The sequence below is a fragment of the Sus scrofa genome, chromosome 8, assembly GCF_054392235.1.
Source record: "Sus scrofa isolate SSC_HxYL_T2T_F1_AM1 chromosome 8, Sscrofa_HxYL_maternal_Yorkshire_Landrace_v2.0, whole genome shotgun sequence".
In the NCBI taxonomy this organism is placed as follows: Eukaryota; Metazoa; Chordata; class Mammalia; order Artiodactyla; family Suidae; genus Sus; species Sus scrofa.
The window spans coordinates 89,256,841-89,279,530 of NC_139390.1; the positions used below are offsets into that span (position 1 = coordinate 89,256,841).

Genomic DNA, 22,690 nt, shown 5'->3' on the forward strand with positions numbered 1-22,690 from the left:
AAACACAAAAGAAAGGAGTATGTTCTTGATGTACATCCAAAGATCTTAAAGATCTTAAGATGTTTCCTCACTTCACAGGCAAGGAATTCCTCCAGACCGTACGTACTCTTCTCCCTCTCTCTAGAACCCCTTAAAGCTCCCTGCCACACACACCCAGAGCTCAGGCCACACCTTTTCTCTCCTCCTCAGAACTTTATTCATTAAGTTTTACAGCCACCCCCACAGCATATGGAAGTTCCTGGGCAGGGATTGAGTCTGAGCTGCAGCTGCAACCTACACCACAGCTGTGGCAACACGATACGGTAACCCACAGCACCCAGCCAGGGATTGGACCTATACCACAGTGACCCAAGCCGCTGCAGTTGGATTCTTAACCCACTGTGCCATAGTGGGAAATCCAGAACTTTATTAGATTGATCAGTTTAACCTTTCTGTTTTTCTCCTCACCACCTCACATCCAAAAACTAAAGACTTCACAAGAATTCCCGTTCTGGCTCAGTGATAACGAACCTGACTAATATTCATGAAGATATGGGTTCGATCCCTGGCCCCACTCAGTGGGTTAAGGATCCAGCATTGCTGTGGCTATGATGTAGGATGGCAGCTGTAGCTCCGATTCGACCCCTAGCCTGGGAACGTCCATATGCCAAGGGTGTGGCCCTAAAAAGACAAAAAAAAAAAAAAAAAAGAAGGACCATGTTGGAGCAAATGACAGTTCCAATAAAACCTAGAAATGCCCTCCCTGAGGGTATTCTTGCTATGAAATCTGTTGCCTTGTCACCATGATGATGGTGATAGTGGGTCTGAGGAGGGGCAATGAATGACAAATTTAGCAGACTGATTGTTCCTCTGACTATGCCAACCAGGTTGGACTAGATTATGAATTGGTAGGATTGGTAGGGAAGGAATAGAAGTAAGAGCTCTCCAATTTCAGACCAGCTGATGCACTTAACAGGGACTCATTAGACATCTAGACTATGAGGACAGTGGACAAGAGGCTTGTCACCGCCAGGATGTAGCCAGAGGGACCCACTCTGTGCAAGAGGCCTGCTAATGAAGGCCTTAAGTTCCACAAGGGCTTCTGCTGAGAGGTCCACGGTACCAGTGCCTCTGATGACACCATAGATTTAGGGCTTGGAGTCTTGAACTTTTTACGCCATCGAGGTGTGTGCCAGAAAAAAGGGCAGCTGCCAAAAAGTGAACATCTTCCTGTCTCTAAAAATAAAATGCTGGCAACACTTCAGGCCCCTGTGCCAAGACCTGGCCCTTCCCAGAATAAACAATAGGTGGCCAAGCGGATCAGAGGCAAGCCCTGAGTTTGAAGCAGGCCTAGGTCCAGCCTGGAATGCCCAGGTCAGGGCATGTGCAGCTGCAAAGTGAGAAGCCAGAGGTAGCCTCCCTTCTCCACAGCTGACAGGAAGGCAGCTCCAGGATCCCCCACCCCCCAGCTGGGGGCCAGGTGTGCCTGACTCGGGTTACACCAGAGACCTTGACCCAGCAGCTGAGGTCACAGAGCTTCTACCAACCCCTCCCCTAGAGGCCCGCAGGGTCTCTGAGGGCTTTCGAGGTCCTGTCCAAAGAAAGTTCCTTGGGAAGGAAAGTCTGGTAAGGATCCACCTGCATTTGTCACTTGGGGCTGGGGTCGTCATGTCCCGTCAAGAGCCCTCACCTGTGAGATGCAAGCCCAGCGAACCACCCCAGTGTCGGGGAACCATAGCAACGGTCACCCACCCCGCTCATCAGGTGCTTCTACTGCACTGGTCCCATTCCCTGCGCCTTGTTATTAGCCTCAAATCTTCGCTAGACCATAAGCTTGGCTTCTGGCTGGTTTGGGGAGTTGAAAGAGCTGAGAGGGGGTTGGGGAGGAGAAAGACTAAATATAGCAAATATCTGCAGGCATAATCACTCCATAAACATGCTTCCAGAGAACAGTGTGTAGGGCCGACCTAGATGACGGATGTCCGTCACTGGAGTGTCACATCATAAATAAAACTGAATGAGCCCATTCTCCTGCAGGGACCAGAGTGACACCCATTCACACTATAAATATTTATGCAGTCATGGTCCTTATAAGACTATTTTTCTAGGTAAGTGTCCTTTAATGAAAAACTTAAGCCAAGCTTTTCCTGCATTATCGAAGAGGTGGTGTATTTTTTTGACAGGTATTCCACGGAAAGGAAAAGGGGGAAAAAGAAAGAAGAAAAGGACAAAATGAGGCTCCCTTCCGTGAGGCTGTGGCACAGAGATCTCATTTCTGCCAGCCAAGGTTCATTCTCATTAAGGCCAGCCTTCAATGGCATGGTGGGAAGCAGAAGCAGCTCCATGGGGCTCGTTCAGCCCAGGCCTGTGTCACGAAGGGAGCACAAGCAGATCCTTGTCATCCAAGTTCAGACCCTCACCCTCCCGCTCTGCTGGCAGAGACCTTCTCCTTAGCCCTCAGTGTGCTCAGCTTTCTCAGCCTACCTCTTAGTAACAGAAAAATGTACATCTCACTCCATTACTATGCTCATTGGAAAAGAATCCTTGGAATGTGAGGATGTGTGCCTGGGTGTCTCTTGGTGTTTATGTCAAGTTCACCACTCCGGCTCTTATCTGCTTCTCCCGACTGCATCAGCCAGGGCACTCCAGAAGGCCCTCCAGAATCTGACTGCTTTTCCCTCGCTCCTCATCACACACGGCCCCAGCAGCAGCCCCCCACCCCCCCACCTGGGGCTCCCAGCAACAATGCCACACATCCCCCTCCTCTGAGGCACTGTGGCAATCCTGTCACCTGGAGGCCCCAAGCCTTTGTCTCCAAAACAGTACGTGCTCATTTTCATGTTACTATGCAGTTTACTCATCTCTTCAATGTACCAAAATCCTAGCTCAAGGCCATCAAGCCAGTCTCTTTCCCAGGGATGGCCTTCTGCCCAGGCTCCCTTTCCCTCCAAACCTCAGGATGGCCCCTGCTATGTCAGCCTGGACTGGCCTCGTTGAGAAAAGCTGATGATCCTTTGGCTCTAGCCTTGGGAAGTCTTGGTTCCATGCAGTGAGTCACAGGCTGCCTAGACTGTGCCTATCTGGGGAGGCTGGGGCTGCCATGTATGGTCCTTGCTCTGTGCCACCTACCTCTCCGTGTAAGTCCGAACGCTTTGCCAGGACAGCCTGAGTCATAAAACTCAGCACATTCCTTAGGCGTTGGATAGTCTTTCCTTGTTATTACTTTGCTTTTGTTTTAAGCAGCACCTGGTTTCATTTTAAAAATCCAAATAAAATCTCATGGTTGGGGCTCGAGTGGGGTGGGGGATAGGAAGGAAAGAAAAAAAGAAAGGCGTGAAGCCTAGGTTAGGGAAAGGAACAAAGGGCTGTAACTCCTCAAATAGGCAAGACAGAGACAGAGCAGGACAGAAAGCAGTCTGTAAAGTACAAAATCGGGGGACGGGGGGCGGGGGGGATTGCTACAATTGAACTGAATTTGATGGGTCTTTTTTCTCTGCGTGATAAAGCACTTGATATCTAGCCAAGTCTTCTCCTCAAATTAGGTGCCGTTCTGAGTTAGTCCTTTACTCATTAGCCACGTGACCTTCCCTAAACTACACTTTCTGAATCTCTTCAATAAACGACAGACTTACTGTTGATGAATTCTAAGGAACTTTCCAGTTTTAACATTATGATATATGAACCTATCTGTTCCCTTTTTTTCTTAGACCGAAAACCCCAACCCACATGTAAGGGATTCTTTTTCCACAGCGAATATTTGTTTTTTGTCTTGGGTCGGGGGTAGGAATGGGAGACAGCAAGGGAGAAGATGTAGACCCATCCACATAAATGTTGCTGATCAAAATAATTCTGTGGCCAGGTTATTTTGTAAAGTCCTCTGTACAGCTGCTCACATGGAGTTTTAGAATTAAGAGTATTCTAACAAGCTCTGCTTTGCATACAGGAAAAAAAAAAAACACACGCAAATACTGAAAGAATGAATAACACAGAGGACTGTATGTTCTCGGAGTAGTAAAGCATATAATTACAGCATGAGGCCAGGATCATTCGGTACTGACATATTCAGCAGAGGCCTTTACCTCCCTCTGCCCGAGATCCATGAGGCTGGCCAGGGCAAAAATCCTGGAGGTTCCTGAGTGGTTCCAAGGCAGCACTTTCAATGCATGGTTTGGCGAGTTTAATGGAAACCATACGTGGGGATCCTGGGAATCAGACCAGATGGCTTCCAGGGAATGTATTTAGTCTAACCTGGGCTAAAGAAGAGAAATAACCTCTAGGAGGTTTGGGAGGGCGGGGGAGGTACGAGTGGTGGTGCGACTTTTAATTACTTTTTCTATTTAATACAAATCATATCGAGAAGGACAGTTTGCCAAATGGGAGTAAATGGCACTGGGGGCAGAGAGCAGGGCGAGGGATGCGGAGGAAGACAGCTACTTCCGCAACCACTCGTGGTCCTGCCTCCCTGGGTGGGACAGCAGCTGCTGGGGGCCCCTTGCGTCCCGGACCACGGCGGGGCCTTCCCGCGCCCGAGAGGGTCTCTGCGCCCTCCCTCCAGCGCCCTCGGCACGGGTGGCGGGTGGCCCTTGGTGGGAATTGTTGGGGGTTGGGGGGAGAGGCAGTCTTGGCGGGGGTGGGGGAGAATGCAGTGGGAGGAGGGTCGTAGACCCGGAAGAGGAGCAGGCGACGGACCACGACTGCAGGGGGAGGAGGATCGTGGGGAGAGAAGACCTGGGGAGAGGGAGAAGGCGAGGAGAGGGGAGGAGCAGGGAGAGGAAGACATCGGCGGGGAGGGGCGGGGCCGTGGGCGGGGCTTATGGCGCGGGGGCCCTCCTGAGAGAGGCCGGGCGAGAAAGGCCGCGACTCGCCCCGCCCCCAGGGGCCCGCCCCCGCCGCGACGCAGGTCACCCCCACCAGCCCCTCGGCCCGAGCCAATTTGCTTCCCGGCGGCGCCTTGCGCCGAGGAAAACCTGGCAGTGCTAGGCTGCGGCTCTGCCGGCGACTGCTCTGAATACAAAAGAGCCTTTCTCACGCCCCTGCGCCCTTCCCTGCCCGGGACTCCCAGATGGAAGGGCTCGTTGGACGCCAGAGCCGACAGCTGTCGGAGCCACAGACACCATTTCTGTCGTTCTTACAGAGAGGTGTGGTTCCAAGTAGTTATTTTTAAAGGAAAATTTAATAATAATTCTAACAACTTTGTCCTCTCATCCAGTTTAAAAGAAAAAAAAAAAAAAAGAGAGAGAGAGAGAGATGAAGTCGTTTGAAGTCCAAGAAAGTGCTCAAGAAAGGCAACCTACTCAGGTCTGGGCATTCCCAGGCCCTCTCCTACCTCAAAGGCGGTAATTAAACAGGCTCTGGGCCTCCAGCTCTGTGGCTTCGTTTTCCGACTCAGCCAAATGTCGAGAACGGCCCTCCCAGACTATAAACGGAGTATTGATCCGCTTGTGAGTCTTCAGATGAGCTAGCCTTGCTTGTAGAATCACACGGTTCCTGAAACTGGAGAAAAATGGCCTGGTTGTCAGCGATCGCCCATCCACTAAGGTTACTTTTTGCACAGAATTGGGAATTAAATTGCCAGGACATCGATAACAAACAAGAACTGGGATTGTTCCTGCCTTTTCCTCCATCTCCCTTAACTTCCTATTTCATATATTCTGTCGCTGTCAGGAAGGCCAGATCAATAAGCAGAAGAGGGGGAAAAAAAAAGGGCAAGCACTCTAGGAATCAATAATAACCAAAGGATTCAGTGCTTCTCTACTGGCCTTTAATCAGCCTTTAACAGTGAGATTCTTTCCCCGTCTTCCCTACCATCCCTTTAGTCCAGACAGTCTTGGATGTGGATTTCTCTGCTTTCCAGTTAATGTTACAGTTATGAACTTCTGGAAGATAGGATCCAGAAATATAAATATTTAGAAGACAGCTGGACACCAAGCAAATCCTTTTTAAAGTGAGAATATTGTCAATGATGGATGAAATTTTCATTCAATCCGTACTTACTGCTGATGCAGGAATCTGTACATTTTACTTCTCAATGCTTGTTCCCCTCCCCCCCAAATATAGTGCCTCTTAAAAACATTAAGATTTTGCCTTGTCCTATGAATTGAAAGTTATGATTTATTTTCCAGTCAGAATTCTAGGCCCAGAGTTTCCCAAGCAAGTACCCCATATTAATTGTGTGGGGTGTGCCTGTGTTGGGGGGGGGTATTGTACTTTGAGCCTGTTGTTGCACCATAAAAACATGAGCAGGATGTAATGTCATTAATTTGTCGGGAATTGTTGACTTAAAAGAGGCTACTGTGAGTATAGAAAATTCACATTGGGGAGGGAGTCGGGGAAGCACCTCAAAGAGACAGGCAACTGTTCCCCGGAACAGCTGCGGACATTGGCAATGGAATTGCTTGGCACCAGTACAACTCTGTACAGCAAGAGGGATTTATTTATTTAACAATAGTTAATGATTCTCCCAGGCAACTCCCAGGAGGCCAGGGAGCAGTAAATATACTTTCAGGAAATCAACTACCCTTCCTAGAAGCATGCACCAAGTCTGCAGTGAAGGGAGGGCCCTTGGCTTCAGAAAAACGTTCAACAGACTGCCCAGCTTCAAATGCCCCCAGATAACTCCCTGCACAGCCTGCCACAGGCTTCCCATGCTAGGAAAATTACCAGGTCCTAAAGCAGAAAAGTGAAGAAAAACGCACCATTTCTAGAAGGCCACCATTGAATAGATTAGTTACCTGGGAACTAATCTATTTTCTGGGAGGTAGGCTGTCCAACCCTGTCCCATTAGCTAAATTTATCAGATTAACTAGTTGGTGCCCATAGACTAGCATTTTACAAAGTCATATGTAGATATACTGGTGGTTCTTCTGATAATGTCAGGTGGTAATTGAATAACATTTTTATTTTAATGGTCAGATTTTTTTTTTCTAATGCACATAACTAGCATACCAAACCCATGATATTGTAAATATAATTACTTATGGTGAGGCCAAATTCTTAAAGTCAATTTAAAGAGAAATCTTAATAAAGGAAAGTACTATGACAGCAAAAATCACTGTAACTTTTATATTAAATGAGGTAGAGTCAGTAGGGTGCTTGTAGAAACCAATTTTTATTCTTTCTTTCTCTAAGAGTCTCTGCCAGAACTCTCAAGATATAAAAAGAATCCTGTTTTAACATCCTGTTAAAGATTACTGGGTGTTGAGAAAGTCTGATGAAGCAAGACAAAGCCCCTGCTCTGGAGGGCCATGTCAGCAGATGCTGGGTGGCAGAATGAGCGTGAAGAAGGTGAGTCCAGGACACTGGGCACCCGGGTGGGTCCCCAGAAGGGAAGGACAATCTGTGAACTTATCACCTTTTTCACAGGAGGTGGAATCCAGCAAACCCCTGATGTTACTGATGAGAATTTGGACAGTATAAGAGAAATTCCAGTCCCCATAAGCCCTTTAGAGGCTTGTTTCCAAAATAACTGGGGAGGAGTTCACGTCATGGCTCAGTGGTTAACAAACCCGACTAGTATCCATGAAGATGTGGGTTTGATCCCTGGCCTCACTCAGTGGGCTAAGGATCTGGCGTTGCCGTGAGCTGTGGTACAGGTCACAGATGCAGCTCGGATCCCGAGTTGCTGTGGCTGTGGTGTCAGCTGGTGGCTACAGTGCCGATTTGACCCCTAGCCTGGGAATTTCCATATTCTGTGGGTGCGGCCCTAAAAGAAAGACAAAAAATAAATAAATAAAAATAAAACAAACAAAATAACTGGGGAGATCTTAACAAGAAATGCTCACACGGCTTTTGCGAAGACTGCTTATCAAGATAGTCTGTTTCTATAGTGGTCTTTATTTGACAGGTGATTGTCAATTCCTGATTACTTTCCCACCAGCTCTAAACACACACACATGCCCCCACCCTCATGGCCACATTGTGTAAAACTACTGACACTCCCAAGGATCTTCTGTTGGGTGACTAGTGAAAAGATTCTTACATGCCTGAGGAAGTCTCTCCTTCGTCGACTGTACTTCTTCAGGTCCATGGATGTTAGCTTTTTAATTCTCCCATCTAGCATGAAGAGACAGACGGCCTATGTAAAAGTGCTCGTGGTGGGGTATAGCATGAATAAATGAACAGTACTGCCATTCCTAAACCATTTTCTCTTTTTTGACTTTTTAGGGTTGAACCTGCCGCATGTGGAGGTTCCCAGACTGGTCGAAACGGAGATGTAGCCACCAGCCTTCACCACAGCCACAGCAACAAGAGATCCTTAACCCACTGAGCGAGGCCAGGGATTGACCCTATATCTTCATGACACTAGTCAGATTCATTTCTACCGAGCCACGCCGGGAACTCCCCTAAACCATTTTTTAATCACTGGTTCCATACACACTACCCTCAACCTCAACTTCTGCCACCACCGCAACCCTCACATGTGTTCGCTCTTTTTGAGAGCTGCTGGCAAATGTCTTTATGGGAATTCTCCCTCCTTTTATTTCTGCATCCTCCTGTCCTTACTATGAGGAGAGGTGGGTATAATGAAGTAACAAGGTGCATAATGGGAGGAAGGAGGCAGAAATGCAAAAGGTCCTAAGTGGCCTCAGATTCTGGAAGGGACGAAAATATCAGATGAAGATCATAATGAAAATAAAGGCAAAACATGCAAATAAAGTGGCAGTTTCAGATAGGACTTACATGGTCTTTCGTAATTTGGAGGTGCTGGAGAAAAATCTCCAGAAAGAATTTGGTGTGCCTGTGAAAAAGAGAGATAAAAATAAATACCAGCCACTTTCACAATAAGAGAAATTTAATAAAACTCCTTTTCCACCATTGTCCTCCCATTCAAAAGGCATTTTGATACTACTGTCAAAAGCTACTCTAGGAGTTCCCTGGTGGCTCAGCAGGTTAAGGACCCAGCATGGTCTCACTGCTGTGGCACAGGTTTGATTCCTGACCTGGGAACATCAGCATGCCACAGGGTTGGCCAAAAGAGAAGAGAAGGAAGGAAGGAAGAAAGGGAAGGGAGGGAGGGAGAAAGGGAGAAAGGGAGGAAGGAAGAAAGAAAGAGAAAGGGAGGGAAGGAGGAAGGAAGCAAGCCACTGTAGTAACAGATATCAACAGTAAAATGGAATGACAATGGGGAAAACACTTAGAAAACTGGACAGGCAAAAGAATACTCTCCTGATATGCAAATAGCCTATAGAGACCAAAACCAAAAAGCTAAATACCCTGATAAAAAAATGCACAAGGGAAGTGAATACAATCAATTCTTACTGTTCACGGATTCCATATTTGAGAATTTGCCTACTTTATCACATTTCTTTGTAACCCCAAAGTCAATACCCGTGGCACTTTTGAGCTCATTCAAGGACATGGCCAGAGTGGCAAACCATTTGAGTCCTCTGATGTGCACGTTTTGGGTGGAGGTCCCACGAGCACACCCTGCCTACTTGTTTCAGCTATCATACAAGTGTCCTTTTTGCAGCCTATTTAGTACCACATGTTCTGCACTTTCATGTTTGTTTGGTAATGATTTCAATGTTTAAAATAGGCTCCAGCTGCAGCGCTGATGTTCCTAAGTGCAGGAAGGCTGTGATGTGCCTTATAGAGAAAATATGTTAGGTAAGCTTCGTTTAGGCACAAGTTACAGTGCTGTTGGCTATAAGTTCAACATTAATGAATCAACGATATATATATATATATATATATATATATGTATGTATGTATGTATGTATATGTATATATGTGTGTATATATATATTAAATAAGGTGTCATTAAACAGAAACACAATGCAAACTTACATATGGGTCAGTTGGCAAAAATGGTGTGACCAGAGGCACACAGGAACCTGACCCTACATTTCTCTTAGAAATGATAGTTCAGTGTTCACAGATTCAGTGTTGGTGGAGACTTTAGAATACATAACTACCTTGACTAGTGAGAACTGATTATAATTCATGAAATGGCTATGAATAACTAATAAACAGGTGATGCTCTACCTCACTGTTAGAGAAATGAAAATTTAAAAGGAAACAAATACCTTCATCTATTAACTTGGAAAATATTAAAAAACTTTTAAAGCCAGTGTTAGAGAAAACATAGTACTCTTGGGGACTGCTGGTTCGTGAGGCGGATTTTCTGGAAGGCAATTTGGCCATACATCAAAATTTAAAATAAGCATACCTTCTGACACAAGAATTCCACTTATGGGAAGGTATCCTGAAGTGATGATCATACAGTTATAAAAATTTACATTCAAATTTACTCATCCCAACATCATGTTATTATTTTTCTGTGTGTCTCTTGCCTTTTTAGGGCCACACCTGTGGCATACAGAGGTACCCAGGCTGGGGGTCGAATTGGAGCTGTAGCTGCCAGACTACACCACAACCACAGCCAGGAGGGATCCCAGCTGCACCTGTGGTCCACACCATATAGTTATAAGTTTAAAAAACCTAAATGTCCAGCAATATGGGGTATTTTAAAATCGTGATATATTCAGTTAATGGAATATTGTGGATCCATTAAAATGATAATTATGTTAACACTGAAAGATGTCCAAGAAAATATTAAGTGATTAAAGTAGATTACAGAGGACAATAGAGCCCATCAGTGTACTCTATGTGTGCCTCTTTATGTATGCATGTACACAGAGATACATTTTTAGGAAAGTTCATTAAAATGTTAATGGTAATTTTCCCTGGGGGGAGGGAAAGGATTTCAGGTGATTTTTACTTTTGTCTCTGTTTCTCTGTATTATTTGCAAGTTTTCAGAGAAAATCGGTTTTCCTCTTTTCCTGTCAATGCATTATGTGTAGTTATTGTCACATACAGAAAGGGGAAAGTTTGTGACTATTAAAAACACACAGTATCATCAGTTCACAATTACAACGTTGGTTATCTCAGTATCTCCATCACCTAGAAGAAAGCTACACACATAATGACTACTCAGAAATAAGTGTTTGATGAAGAACATTATTAAACAATAAGTTCAATCTCCTCTAGTTTTTTTAATGAATAACATGCAATAATCATTTAAACTCTATATGTAAATGACCAATGAGAAATGTTGTACTTACCACTCCATGCTTGATATCAAATGAATTTTTAAAGGGACTGCTTATAGGAGGAAATAGTCCTGCATGCAAATGAAGAAGGAAAAACAGGATCAAACCCAGTATTGGAGTAAGATTTCTTACATTCTCAATTAGGTTCTACCAACAAATTGTGCACATCACTTATTTCCCTTTAGAATCTGACCAACAGAAAAGTAAGAGACAATGGAGTTCCTGCTGTGGTACAGTGATTTAAGAATCCTGACTACAGTGGCTTGGGTTGCTGCAGAGGCTCAGGTTCAATCCCTGGCCAAGGAACTTCCATATGCTGTGGGTGTGCCCACAAAAGAGAGAGAGGGGAAAGAGACAGAGATGGAGGGAGGGAGAGAGAGAGGGAGGGAGGGAGGAAGGGAGAGAGGGAGAGAGAAGTAAGAGGCAAGACAAAGCTGTGGCTAAGAGCTAATTCACAGTAAACATTCTGGGGCTTCTGGGGTGGGTGGGTAAAAAAAATTTTTTTTAATTTTTTTTTTTTTTTGCTATTTCTTGGGCCGCTCCCGTGGCATATGGAGGTTCCCAGGCTAGGGGTCAAATTGGAGCTGTAGCTGCCAGCCTACGCCAGAGCCACAGCAACGTGGGATCTGAGCCACATCTGCAACCTACAGCACAGCTCACGGCAACGCCGGATCGGCAACCCACTGAGCAAGGGCAGGGACCGAACCCACAACCCCATGGTTCCTAGTCGGATTCGTTAACCACTGCACCACGACGGGAACTCCTTTTTTAATGTTTTTTATGGTATACACTTCAATAGTATTTTTAAAAGAAAGCCATACTCATAACAACCAAGGAGATACTGAAATTATCTGAATCTATAATTTTAAAATGTTATCAGAATAATTCAGTTTTACATGTCCTTTTGCTTTCTTTATGAGGTTTTCCTGAAGTGAGTCTAAAATAAGGGCTGTTTCAGTCTTCATTAATTTTAAATTTTATTTTATTTATTATTTATTTATTTTTGTCTTTTGTATTTTTAGGGCTGCGTATGGAGGTTCCCAGGCTAGGGATCCCAGGCTAGCTCTAATCAGAGCTACAGCTGCAGGCCTACACCACAGCCACAGCAACATCAGATCCAAGCTGCGTCTACGACCTACACCACAGGGCAATGCTGGATGCTTAAGCCACTGAGTGAAGCCAGGGATAGAACCTGAAACCTCACGGTTCCTAGTCAGATTCATTCCCACTGCGCCATGACAGGTACTCCCTAATTTTAAATTTTAATCCAGCTACAAAATAATTTTTTTTTTCTTTTAAGGGCTGCACCTGTGGCACATGGAAGTTCCCAGGCTAGGGGTTGAGTTGGAGCTGCAGCTGCCAGCGTTTGCCACAGCTTTAGCAACACCAGATCTGAGATGCATCTGCCACCTACACTGCAGCTTGCAGCAATGCCAGATCCTTTACCCACTGAGCAAGGCCAGGGATTGAATCCACAACCTCTAGACACTATGTTGGGTTCTTAACCCTCTGAGCCACAATGAGAACTCCCAGCTACAAAATAATTCTTTATGTCCCCAGTCCCTCGTAAAAAAGAAAAGTTAACCTTTCAAATGCTCTTCTTTTTCGAAAGATTTTTTTTAGAGCAGCTTTAGGTTCACAGCAAAATTGAAAGCTACACTGGGTTCCCGTATACACCCTCCCCCACACATGCATAGCCTCCCCATTATCAACATTCCCCAACCAGAGTGGTAACCATTGTTAGGACTGGTGAACCTACACTGTAACATCATAATCACCACAGTTTCCATTACAGTTCACTCTTTCACTCTTGATGTTGTATATTTTATAGGTCTAGACAAATGTATAATGGCATGTACCCATCAGTACAGTATCATACAGAATATTTCCACTGCACTAAAAATCCTCTGTGCTCTGCCCATCTATTCCTCCCTTTATAGACTTTAGAATCATTTTTTTTGATATCCACAAAATAACTTGTTGGGATTTTGATTGAGACTGCACTGAATCTAATTTTAAATTCATTCCTGGCAATAGGAAAGCAATCAACTTTTGTATATTAACCTTGTATCTTGCAACCTTGCTCATTTATTAGTTCCAGAACTTTTTTTTTTTTTTTTTGGTCCATTCTTTTGAATTTTCTACATAGGAAATTATGTCATATATGAACAAAAGCAGTTCTGTTTCTTCCTCTCAATCTCTATTCCTTTCACTTCCTTATCTTCTTGCAGTAGCTAGTTCTTTGAGTATTGTTAAAAGGAGTGGTAACAGAATACTTGCCTTGTACCTGATCTTAGTGGGAAAGCTTTGAATTTGTCATTAAATATGATGTTGCCTGTAGGTTTTTGTAGATTTTATCAAGTTGAGGAAATTCCTGTCTTTTCCTAGTTTATGGAGACTAATTAAAATCAAGAATGAGTGTTGAATTTTGCCAGATGCCAGTTGATGTGATGGATACATTAATTGATTTCTGAATGTTGAACCATCCTTGCATACCCGAGATAAATCTTACTTGGTTGTGGTGCATAATTCTTTTTATACATTGTTGGATGTATTTGCTAATATTTTGTTGAGGATTTTTGCATCTGTGTTCATGAGATAAAATTTTCTGTATATCTCGTATAATGTCTTTGTATGGCTTTGGTATTTGGGTAATTCTGGCCTCATAGAATGAATTAGGAAGACTTTTCTCACCTTTTAACCTCTGAAAGGGATTGTAGAGAATTGGTATAATTTCTTCGTTAAATGCTTGGTAAAATTAACAAGTATGCCTATTGCTTTCTGCTTGGGAAAGTTATTATTGATTCAATTTCTTTAAAAGATATAGGCCTATTCAGATTGTCTTATTTCTTCTTGTATGAGTTTTGGCAACTCATATCTTCAAGGAATTGATCCATTTCATCTTGGCTATCAAATTTGTCAGTGTAGAATTGTCTGTAGTATTCCTTTAGTATCCTTTTAATGTCCATGGGCTTTGTAGTGATTTCCCTCCTTTCATTCCTGATAGTAATTTATGTTCTTTTTCAATCTTTTCTTAGTTAGCTTTGCTAAAGGCTTACCGATTTTCTTGATCTTTTTTTTTTTTTTTTGTGTGTGTTGTTGTTGTTGTTGTTGCTATTTCTTGGGCCACTCCCACGGCATATGGAGGTTCCCAGGCTAGGGGTCGAATCAGAGCTGTAGCCACCGGCCTACGCCAGAGCCACAGCAACGCGGGATCCAAGCCGCGTCTGCAACCTACACCACAGCTCACGGCAACGCCGGATCGTTAACCCACTGAGCAAGGGCAGGGACCGAACCCGCAACCTCATGGTTCCTAGTCGGATTCGTTAACCACTGCGCCACGACGGGAACTCCGATTTTCTTGATCTTTTCAAAGAATTAGCTTTTTGTTTCCTTGATTTTCTCTCTTGATTTCCTGTTTGCAATTTCATTTATTTTTGCTCTACTACTTATCACGTCTTTCTTATTGCTTACTTTGGATATAATTTGCGCTTCCTTTTCTAGTTTCCTTAGGTAGAAACTAAATTGATTTTAGATCTTTCTTCTTTTCTAATATATGCACTCAATGCTATATATTTTCCTCTAAGCACTGCTTTTACTGCATTCCACAAATTTTGATGTTGTTTTCATTTTCATTTAGTTCAAAATATTTTTAAATTCCTTTTGAGATTTCTTCTTCAATCCGTATGTTACTTAGAAGTGTATTGTTTAATCTCCATGTATTTGAGGATTTTCTAGTTAGCCTTTATGTTATTGATTTCTAGTTTCATTCCACTGTGGTCTCAAAGCAGACATTTTATTACTATTCTTTTAAGTATTTGTTAGGCTATATTTTATGACCCAGAATGCAGTCTATCTTGGTGAATGTTCCATGTGGCTTGAGAAAAATGTATTTTCTGCTGTTGTTGGATAAAGTGGTTTAATAGATGTTGATTACATCTAACTGATATTTCATTGAGTTCAACTATGTCCTTGCTCATTTTCTGCCTTCTAGATCTCTTCATTTCTTTCTTTCTTTCTGTTTTTGTTTTTTTTTTCTTTTTTCTTTTTTGTCTTCTTAGGGCTGCACCTGTGACACATGGAGGTTCCCAGGCTAGGGGTCTAACCAGAGCTGTAGCTGCCAGTCACAGCCATAGCCACAGCCACAGCAATGCCAGATCCAAGTTGAGTCTGTGACCTACACCACAGCTCACAGGAATGCCAGATCCTTAACCCATTGAGCGAGGGCAGGGATCAAACCTGCAACCTCATAGTACCTAGTTGGATTCATTTCCACTGCACCATGATGGGAACTCCCGAAGATCTGTCCATTTCTGATAGAGAGGTGTTGAAATCTCCTGCTCTGATAGTGGATTCATCTGTTTCTCCTTACATTTCTATCAATTTTCATTTCATATAGTTTGATACTCTGTCGCTAGTTTACATACATGTTAAGGATTATTATGTATTCTTAACATAATACATAAGATTATTATGTATTATAAAGAGAATTGACCCTTTATTACTATTATATTTAATGACTTTCTTTATCCCTGATAATTTTCATTGCTTTGAAGTCTGCTCTGTCAGAATTAATATAGCTATTCCTTCTTGCTTGCTTGCTTGCTTGCTTTTTTGCCTTTTTAGGGCTGTACCTGCAGCATATGGAAGTTCCCAGGCTAGGGGTCAAATGGCAGCTGCAGCTACCTGCCCATGCCACTGCCACAGCAATTCAGGATCCAAGCCACATCTGCAATCTAAACCACAGCTCACCAGATCCTTCACCCACTGAGCAAGGCCAGGGATTGAACCCACATCCTCCTGGACACTATGTTCCCTCAGCCACAACAGAAACACCTTCACGGTAGAATTCTAGCTTAGTGGTTTTTTTCCTCTCAATATTTTGAACATTTTACTCTACTCTCCTCTTGCTTCCATGGTTTCTGCAGAAAGTTGGATATTAGTCTTATTTCTCTATAGGTAAGGTGTTTTTCCCTTGTGGCTTCTTTCAGAATTTTTTTATTTTCTATAATTGAAATGATATGCTGAGGTGTAGGGTTTTTTGGTTGGTTTTGTTTGTCTACATTTATCCTGCTTGATGTTCCCTGAGCTTCCTGGATCTGTGGTTTGGTGTCTGACATTAATTTGTGGAAATTCTTAGTCACTATTGTTTTATGTATTTTTTCTATTTCTTTCTTCTTCTAGTGTTCCCAAAACAACTTTTACAGTTGTTCTACATTCTGTTCTGTCTTTTCAGTCTCTGTTCTCTTTGCCTTTCAATTTTGGAGGTTCCTCCTGAGAAAACCTTAAGCAGAAAGATTTTTTTTTTCCCTCAGCTGTGACCAGTTTACTAAGAGACCCATCAAGGGCATTCTACATTTCTGTTATACTGTTTTTGATTTCTAGCATTTCTTTTTGGTTCCTGCTTAGGATTTCCATCTATTTGCTTATATTGGCCATCTGTTCTTGCATGCTGTCTATTTTATCCATTAGAGCCCTTAGAATAGTAACCATAATTGTTTTAAATTCCTGGTCTGGTAATTCCAACATTCCATGTCTGATGCTGATGCTTGATCTCTCGCTTCAAATTGTGTTTTTGCCTTTCAGCCTGCCTTGTAATTTTTCTTGTTAGCAGAACATGATGCACCAGGTAAAAGGAACCACTGTAAATAGGACCCTATTTGGTAAGGTGTCGGGGAGGGGAGGCATCCTATTGTCCTAGACTTAGGTCTTAGCCTTTCGGGGATCCTCTGGACTGTGAACTTCACACATTTTTATAAGTTGTTTTCTCCTCCCTTAAGTGGAACATAATAGCTAAAGTAGCCTGGAGTTTGGTAGTCCCCCTTTCTCCAGGTCAGTCAGGCTATGACGATAGCCTGGCAGATTAGGCTCTGGTTAACTAGCTTCTCTTGAGGGTAGACCTTGTTAAGAATATCTCCCCTCCTCAAGCTGGAAGCACAAGGGGATTTTCCTCTGATATTCACTGTGGGTACCTGGTCGAGTTCCTGGAGGTGAATCTCACAATATTATAGGGGTTGCCCTGTGCCTGGATCCTTCTAGAATTTTTAATTCTCAGACTTGTCTACATTGAGCTTCCAGCAATTTGTCAATTACTGTTCAGATATTCTAACTCTGGCACTAGTTCTTGTGGTGGTTTCCACTTGTGGGTCTCTGCTCTGGTGAGCTGTGACTCTGTATTCACCTGTCTGTTTCTCCAATTTGAAGGGCAGAAGCTTGTCCTGTGTCCTCACCTCTTCTGGATCTAAGGAGAGTTTGATTTTTCAGTCTATTCAGCTTTTTACCCTTTGTTATGATTACTCTTTCCATGCAGAACTGGAAGCCAAAAGTAAGGGTAAACCTATGCCTGGAACATTCTATGATGCACAGCTTATACTCCTAGAATCAGAAGGCCCCCCAGTTCTATGCTGAAATTCTAAAGCTATACATTTTTCTCAAGGTCTGAGGAAGCTCTGGTGCATTTTTAACATTTTTATTCAGGTATAACTTACACACCATAAAACTGACCTGACCCACTTTAAGTCTCCAGTTCAATGAATTCAAGTAAATTTATCAAGTTATGCAACCATCACTGTAATACCATAATCTAGTATTAGCGCATTTTCATTACCCCAGTAAGATCCCTCATGCCCATTTATGGCTAATCTCCTTTCCTACTTCCAGCCCTAGAAAACTACTAACCTACTTTATCTATAGATTTGCCTTTCTTTGATATTTCATATAAATGGAATCATACACTATGTGGTTTTTTATGTTTGCCTTCTTTTATCTAGCATAATGTTTTTGAGGTTCATCCACATTCTAGCTATTTTAGTATTTTGTTCTTTTTATTGGTAAGTAGGATTCCATTGTATGAATATATCAGATTTTGTTCTCCATTCACCAACTGATGGATGTAAGGGTTCTTTCCAAGTTTCATTATTATACATAATACCAGAGTGAACATTTGTGTAGACATGTGTTTTATTTTTTGCTTATATGTTTATCTGTGGATGTCTTTGTTTCACTTTTTTATATTTTTACAATGTTGTGTTAGTTTAAGATGTATAGCACAGTGATTCAGATATATATATGTGTGTGTATATAAATACATATTTATTTATACTTTTTCAGATTCTTCTCCCTTGTAGGTCATTACAAAATATTGATTATAGTTCCCTGTGCTATACAGTAGTTCCTTGTTGTTTATCTATTTTATGTGTAGTAGTGTGTATATGTTAATTTCATCCTCTGAATTTATCCCTCCCATACCCCTTTCCCCTTTGGCAACCATAAGTTCATTGCTATATCTATGAGTCTGTTTCTGTTTCATAAATAAATTCATTCCAATCTTTTTTTAAATTCCACATAAAAGTGATATCATATACTTGTCTTTCTCTTTGACTTATTTCATTTAGTACGATAATCTCTAGGTCCTTCCATGTTGCTGCAAGTGGCATTATTTCATTCTTTCTTATGGTTGAGTATAGACATGTTTTCATTTCTCTTGAATGAGTACCTAGGTGTGGAAGTGTTGGATCTTACGGTAAATTTAACTTTTTTAAATTTTATTTTTGTCTTTTGTCTTTTTAGGGCTGCACCTGTGGCATATGGAGGTTCCCAGGCTAGGGGTCTAATTGGAGCTATAGCTGCCAGCCTACACCACAGCCACAGCAGCGCCAGATCCTTAACCCACTGAGCAAGACACGGATCGAACACACAACCTCATGGTTCCTAGTCAGATTTGTTTCTGCTGCGCTACAACAGGAACTCCTTCTTCTTTTTTTTTTTTTTTTTTCTTTTTAGGGCTGCACCTGTGGCATATGGAAGTTCCCAGGTTAGGGGTCAAATGGGAGCTGCAGATGCCAGCCTACACCACAGCCATAGCAATGCAGGATCCTTAACCCACTGAGCAAGGCCAGGGATCAAACAAACGTCCTCATGGATACCAGTTGGGTTCGTTAACCACTGAGCCACAATGGGAATTCCTGTTTAACTTTTAAAGAAACTGTCAAGGTGTTTTCCCAAGTGGCTATTCAGCATTCCCATCAGCAATGAATGAAGGTTCCAGTTTCTCCACATCCTCACCAACATTTATCTTATGTCTTGGTGACTATAGCCATTATTATGGATGTGAAGTAGTATATCATTGCGTTTTTTGGGTTTTTTTAATTTAAATTTTTTTTTTCCTAGGGCCACACCTGCGGCATATGGAAGTTCCCAGGCTAGGGGTCTAATTGGAGCTGTAGCCACCGGCCTATGCCACAGCCACAGCAATGTGGGATCTGATCTGCGTCTTCGACCTACCCCACAGCTCACAGCAACACCAGATCCTTAAACCACTGAGTGAGGCCAGGGATCAAACCTGCAACCTCATGGTTCCCAGTCAGATTCGTTAACCACTGAGCCACGACAGGAACTCCCTGAATTAAAATTTTAAGTAAAATCATATATATTTTATATGATATTTTATATCATATATATATGATTTGTTATCCATATATTTTATTATTCTTTTCTATATACATAGAGTTTTTTTTTTTTTTCTTTTTCAGCCGCTCTTATGGCATATGGAAGTTCCTGGGCCAGGGGTCATGTCTGAGCCACAGCTGCAGCAATGCCAGAGCCTTAACCCACTGTGCCACAGCAGGAGCTGCCTCACTGTGTTTTAATTTGCATTTTCCTAATGACTAATCATGTTGATTTCTCTGGAGTATATTGATTAAAGAATTAATAAGAGACAAACGTAAATTTGATTAAAATAAAAATTGATTTTAAAAGAAAAAAGAGGGTCTGATTTGGCATAATATTATGGAGTCTGGTTAACAGAGATGAGTCGAGGGAGACTAGTTTGGCAAATACTCATTGTTTGGCTATTTTATGCTGACAAACTTTAAGAAAACAGGATACCTTAAGCTAAAGTCAAAGAGTTCAATAATTATTTGGCTAAATTCAAGAAAAACCCGCTTTTTCATATCTACAATTAAAGCAGATGGCTAAGAAGTTTATTCTGCACAATTAGCTCTGATTATTCCATTGGCTGTGAATCCTTAGCCCTTCAAAGCTCTATAAGACTTTTATAAATCCCATAGGCCTGACAGAGGCTTTACCTATTTTTTTCTCACCCTTTAAGAATTATATGACAGTCATTAATTAGTAAACAATATAATTCCATAATATAACACAAACATTTTATAGAAAGTAATTTTGAGGCAGTTGATGGAGTATAGGCTAGGAAGGAAACATGCATTAGAGTTGTGTTCCACCCCTGCACAGGGGACTTATGCAGTTACATTCATCTTTTAGCCAGACTTGGTCATTTTTCTAACCGAGCTAGAAATGCTTCTCCTTTTTTTCAGTCTGTTTGTGGAGAGGAGCACCAACAAGCTCACATATGTTGGAGTATGGTGAGCTGCTGATTTTTTCCTTTGCGAGTTAACAGTTGACAAAATAGAGCCCACAGTGCACCCTGACCTTGGTGGTTTCAGTTGGTCTTTCCATTAAGACATTTAATGTTACCCTGGTTGCTAGGGTATCCACCTCCCTGCTTCCACTAGTCCTACACCAGTAACCAAACCGGACAACTTTGTTGATGAAATTAACAATGTCAGTAACTGCCAACAAATTCTACCTTACATCTTAGATCCTAAAATGTGCCAGTCCTGATGCAGTGCAATAGGTATTTGGTTTTAAAAGTGAATTAACAAGGGAATTCCCTGGTGGCTCAGCAGGTTGAGGATCTGGTGTTGTCTCTGCTGTGGCACGGGTCACTGCTGTGGCACAGGCTCAATTTCTGACCCAGGAACTCCTACTGCTGTGGGCATGGATGGAAAAAGAAAAAAAAAAAAGAAAGAAATTATCAAGAAAGCAAGTGTGGGTTTGTGAGCCATCCACACTTTCAGCAGAGAAGCTCAAGTTTGGAAATATCCTTCTGGGTCTTCTAATCGTGTAGTCCACCTACGGGTGTCTGCCATAGGACAGCTCGCAGCTGTGTTCGTGATCCCATTTTCTTTTCTCAGATTAGGGGATGATAAGATCTCCTACCTGCCCAGCTCTGAGCTCCTTGAAACTTCAAGTTTCTTGAAATGAAGCTTCATGAGCACAAAACATAATGTTGGGAAGTGAGGAGAAATCGTTTTTAACCTTTTCTGAGTACTGTGGTCTTAAATTGTATGTACACAAAAGAGGAGCATTTTTTTTTTTTTCGTTTTAGAGCCACACCTGCAGCTTATGGAAGTTCCCGGGCTAGGGGTTGAATCGGAGCTGTAGCTGCTGGCCTACGCCACAGCCACACAAGAGCTGAGCCACGTCCAAGACCTGCACCGTAGCTCATGGCAGCACCGGATCCTTAACCCACTGAGCGAGGCCAGGGATCAAACCCACAACCTCAGGGATCCTAGTTGGGCTTGTTACCATTGAGACACAATGTGAACAAAAGAGAAGAATTTAGATCAAAGCTTAACAACACTTAACCTAGAGTCCAGGGACACCCTGGAGAGACTCAAGATGTATGCACTGTGGGCTCGTAGAAGTGTCTTTATGGATATTTTTTCTTAAGATAGGGCCCAGAGATTTCATCAGACTCCTCAGAGGTGTCTTCAAGGGAGAATGGCTAATTGTTGGGATAGATGACAGAACGAATCTTTTCCTGACAGATTTTTAAGAATAAGGCATTTAATGGTCTGTGTATTAGGTTTCTGGAATGTGATAACACTATTACAGTTATATAAGAAAACACTTGGGCGTTCCCGTTATGGCGCAGTGGTTAATGAATCCGACTAGGAACCATGAGGTTGCGGGTTCGGTCCCTGCCCTTGCTCAGTGGGTTAACGATCCGGCGTTGCCGTGAGCTGTGGTGTAGGTTGCAGATGCGGCTTGGATCCCGTGTTGCTGTGGCTCTGGCGTAGGCCGGTGGCTACAGCTCCGATTCAACCCCTAGCCTGGGAACCTCCATATGCCGCGGGAGCGGCCCAAGAAATAGCAACAACAATAATAATAATAACAACAACAACAACAAAAGACAAAAAAAAAAAACAAAAAAAAAAACACTCTTTACTCCTAGGCAGTACACGCTGAAGTATATAAGGATATACTGTGATTTTTGTCTGTAACTTATGCTCAATCGTTCAGCAAAGAAGTACTATATACAAGTATCAATAGGGAGAGACTGAGCTAAAACTATATGTTAACAAATGAGGCAAAATGTTAACAACTAGTGAATCTAGACTGAGAATAGGCAAATACTGATTGTACTATTCCTTCGACTTTTCTATGAATTAAAAAAAAAGTTTAGGTCATGGATAAAAGAATAAGGCATTCATCTACTTGCCTTAATTTCATAATTATAGGCAAAGGAGTGCATATTTTATTGATGGCTAAAACCAGGCAGATAAAAAAAATAGGAAAACCAGCCGGCAACATCCCAAATTACAGTTGAGCCATAACCAAGGACAGACCTAAAAATGACGTCTTCTTCCCATAGGCAGACCCATGGTTTGTTCACACAAGCCTACTGGAATCACAGCAGTACCCACTGCTGTGCTATCTTTTAAGTTCACGGGCAAAAGCAATTGCAGCCACTTCCTAGCTGATGTTATGCTTGAACAGCAAAGTATGCACGGTAACAGATGGCATCTTGTGACCTTCTTAATAACAGGCTTGGCTGCCAATGTTCCCTTGTGTC

General features: G+C 42.6%; 1 protein-coding gene across 11 annotated transcripts in view; it reads right to left on the bottom strand.

The window, feature by feature from the left end:
* The window catches only part of LOC100523624 (methylmalonic aciduria type A protein, mitochondrial), a 101,905-nt gene that overhangs the window by 34,004 nt on the left and 45,211 nt on the right, over positions 1 to 22,690 (bottom strand). For 4 of the 11 annotated variants that reach the window (XR_014812858.1, XR_014812860.1, XR_014812861.1 and 1 more), the window contains 4 exons: positions 11,044 to 11,102; positions 8,659 to 8,716; positions 7,958 to 8,031; positions 5,306 to 5,472 (listed from right to left, as the gene is read on the bottom strand). Coding sequence is in view for 5 of the 11 variants with exons in the window: in XM_021101544.2 (XP_020957203.2) it covers positions 5,307 to 5,472; positions 7,962 to 8,031; positions 8,659 to 8,716; positions 11,044 to 11,102 (353 nt within the window). In the remaining 6 variants the exon portion in view is untranslated. Of the gene's footprint in view, positions 1 to 4,307; positions 5,473 to 7,957; positions 8,032 to 8,658; positions 8,717 to 11,043; positions 11,103 to 22,690 lie in introns of those variants that run through there. The other 7 variants (XR_002346750.2, XR_014812857.1, XM_021101544.2 and 4 more) reach the window with 4 other exon arrangements.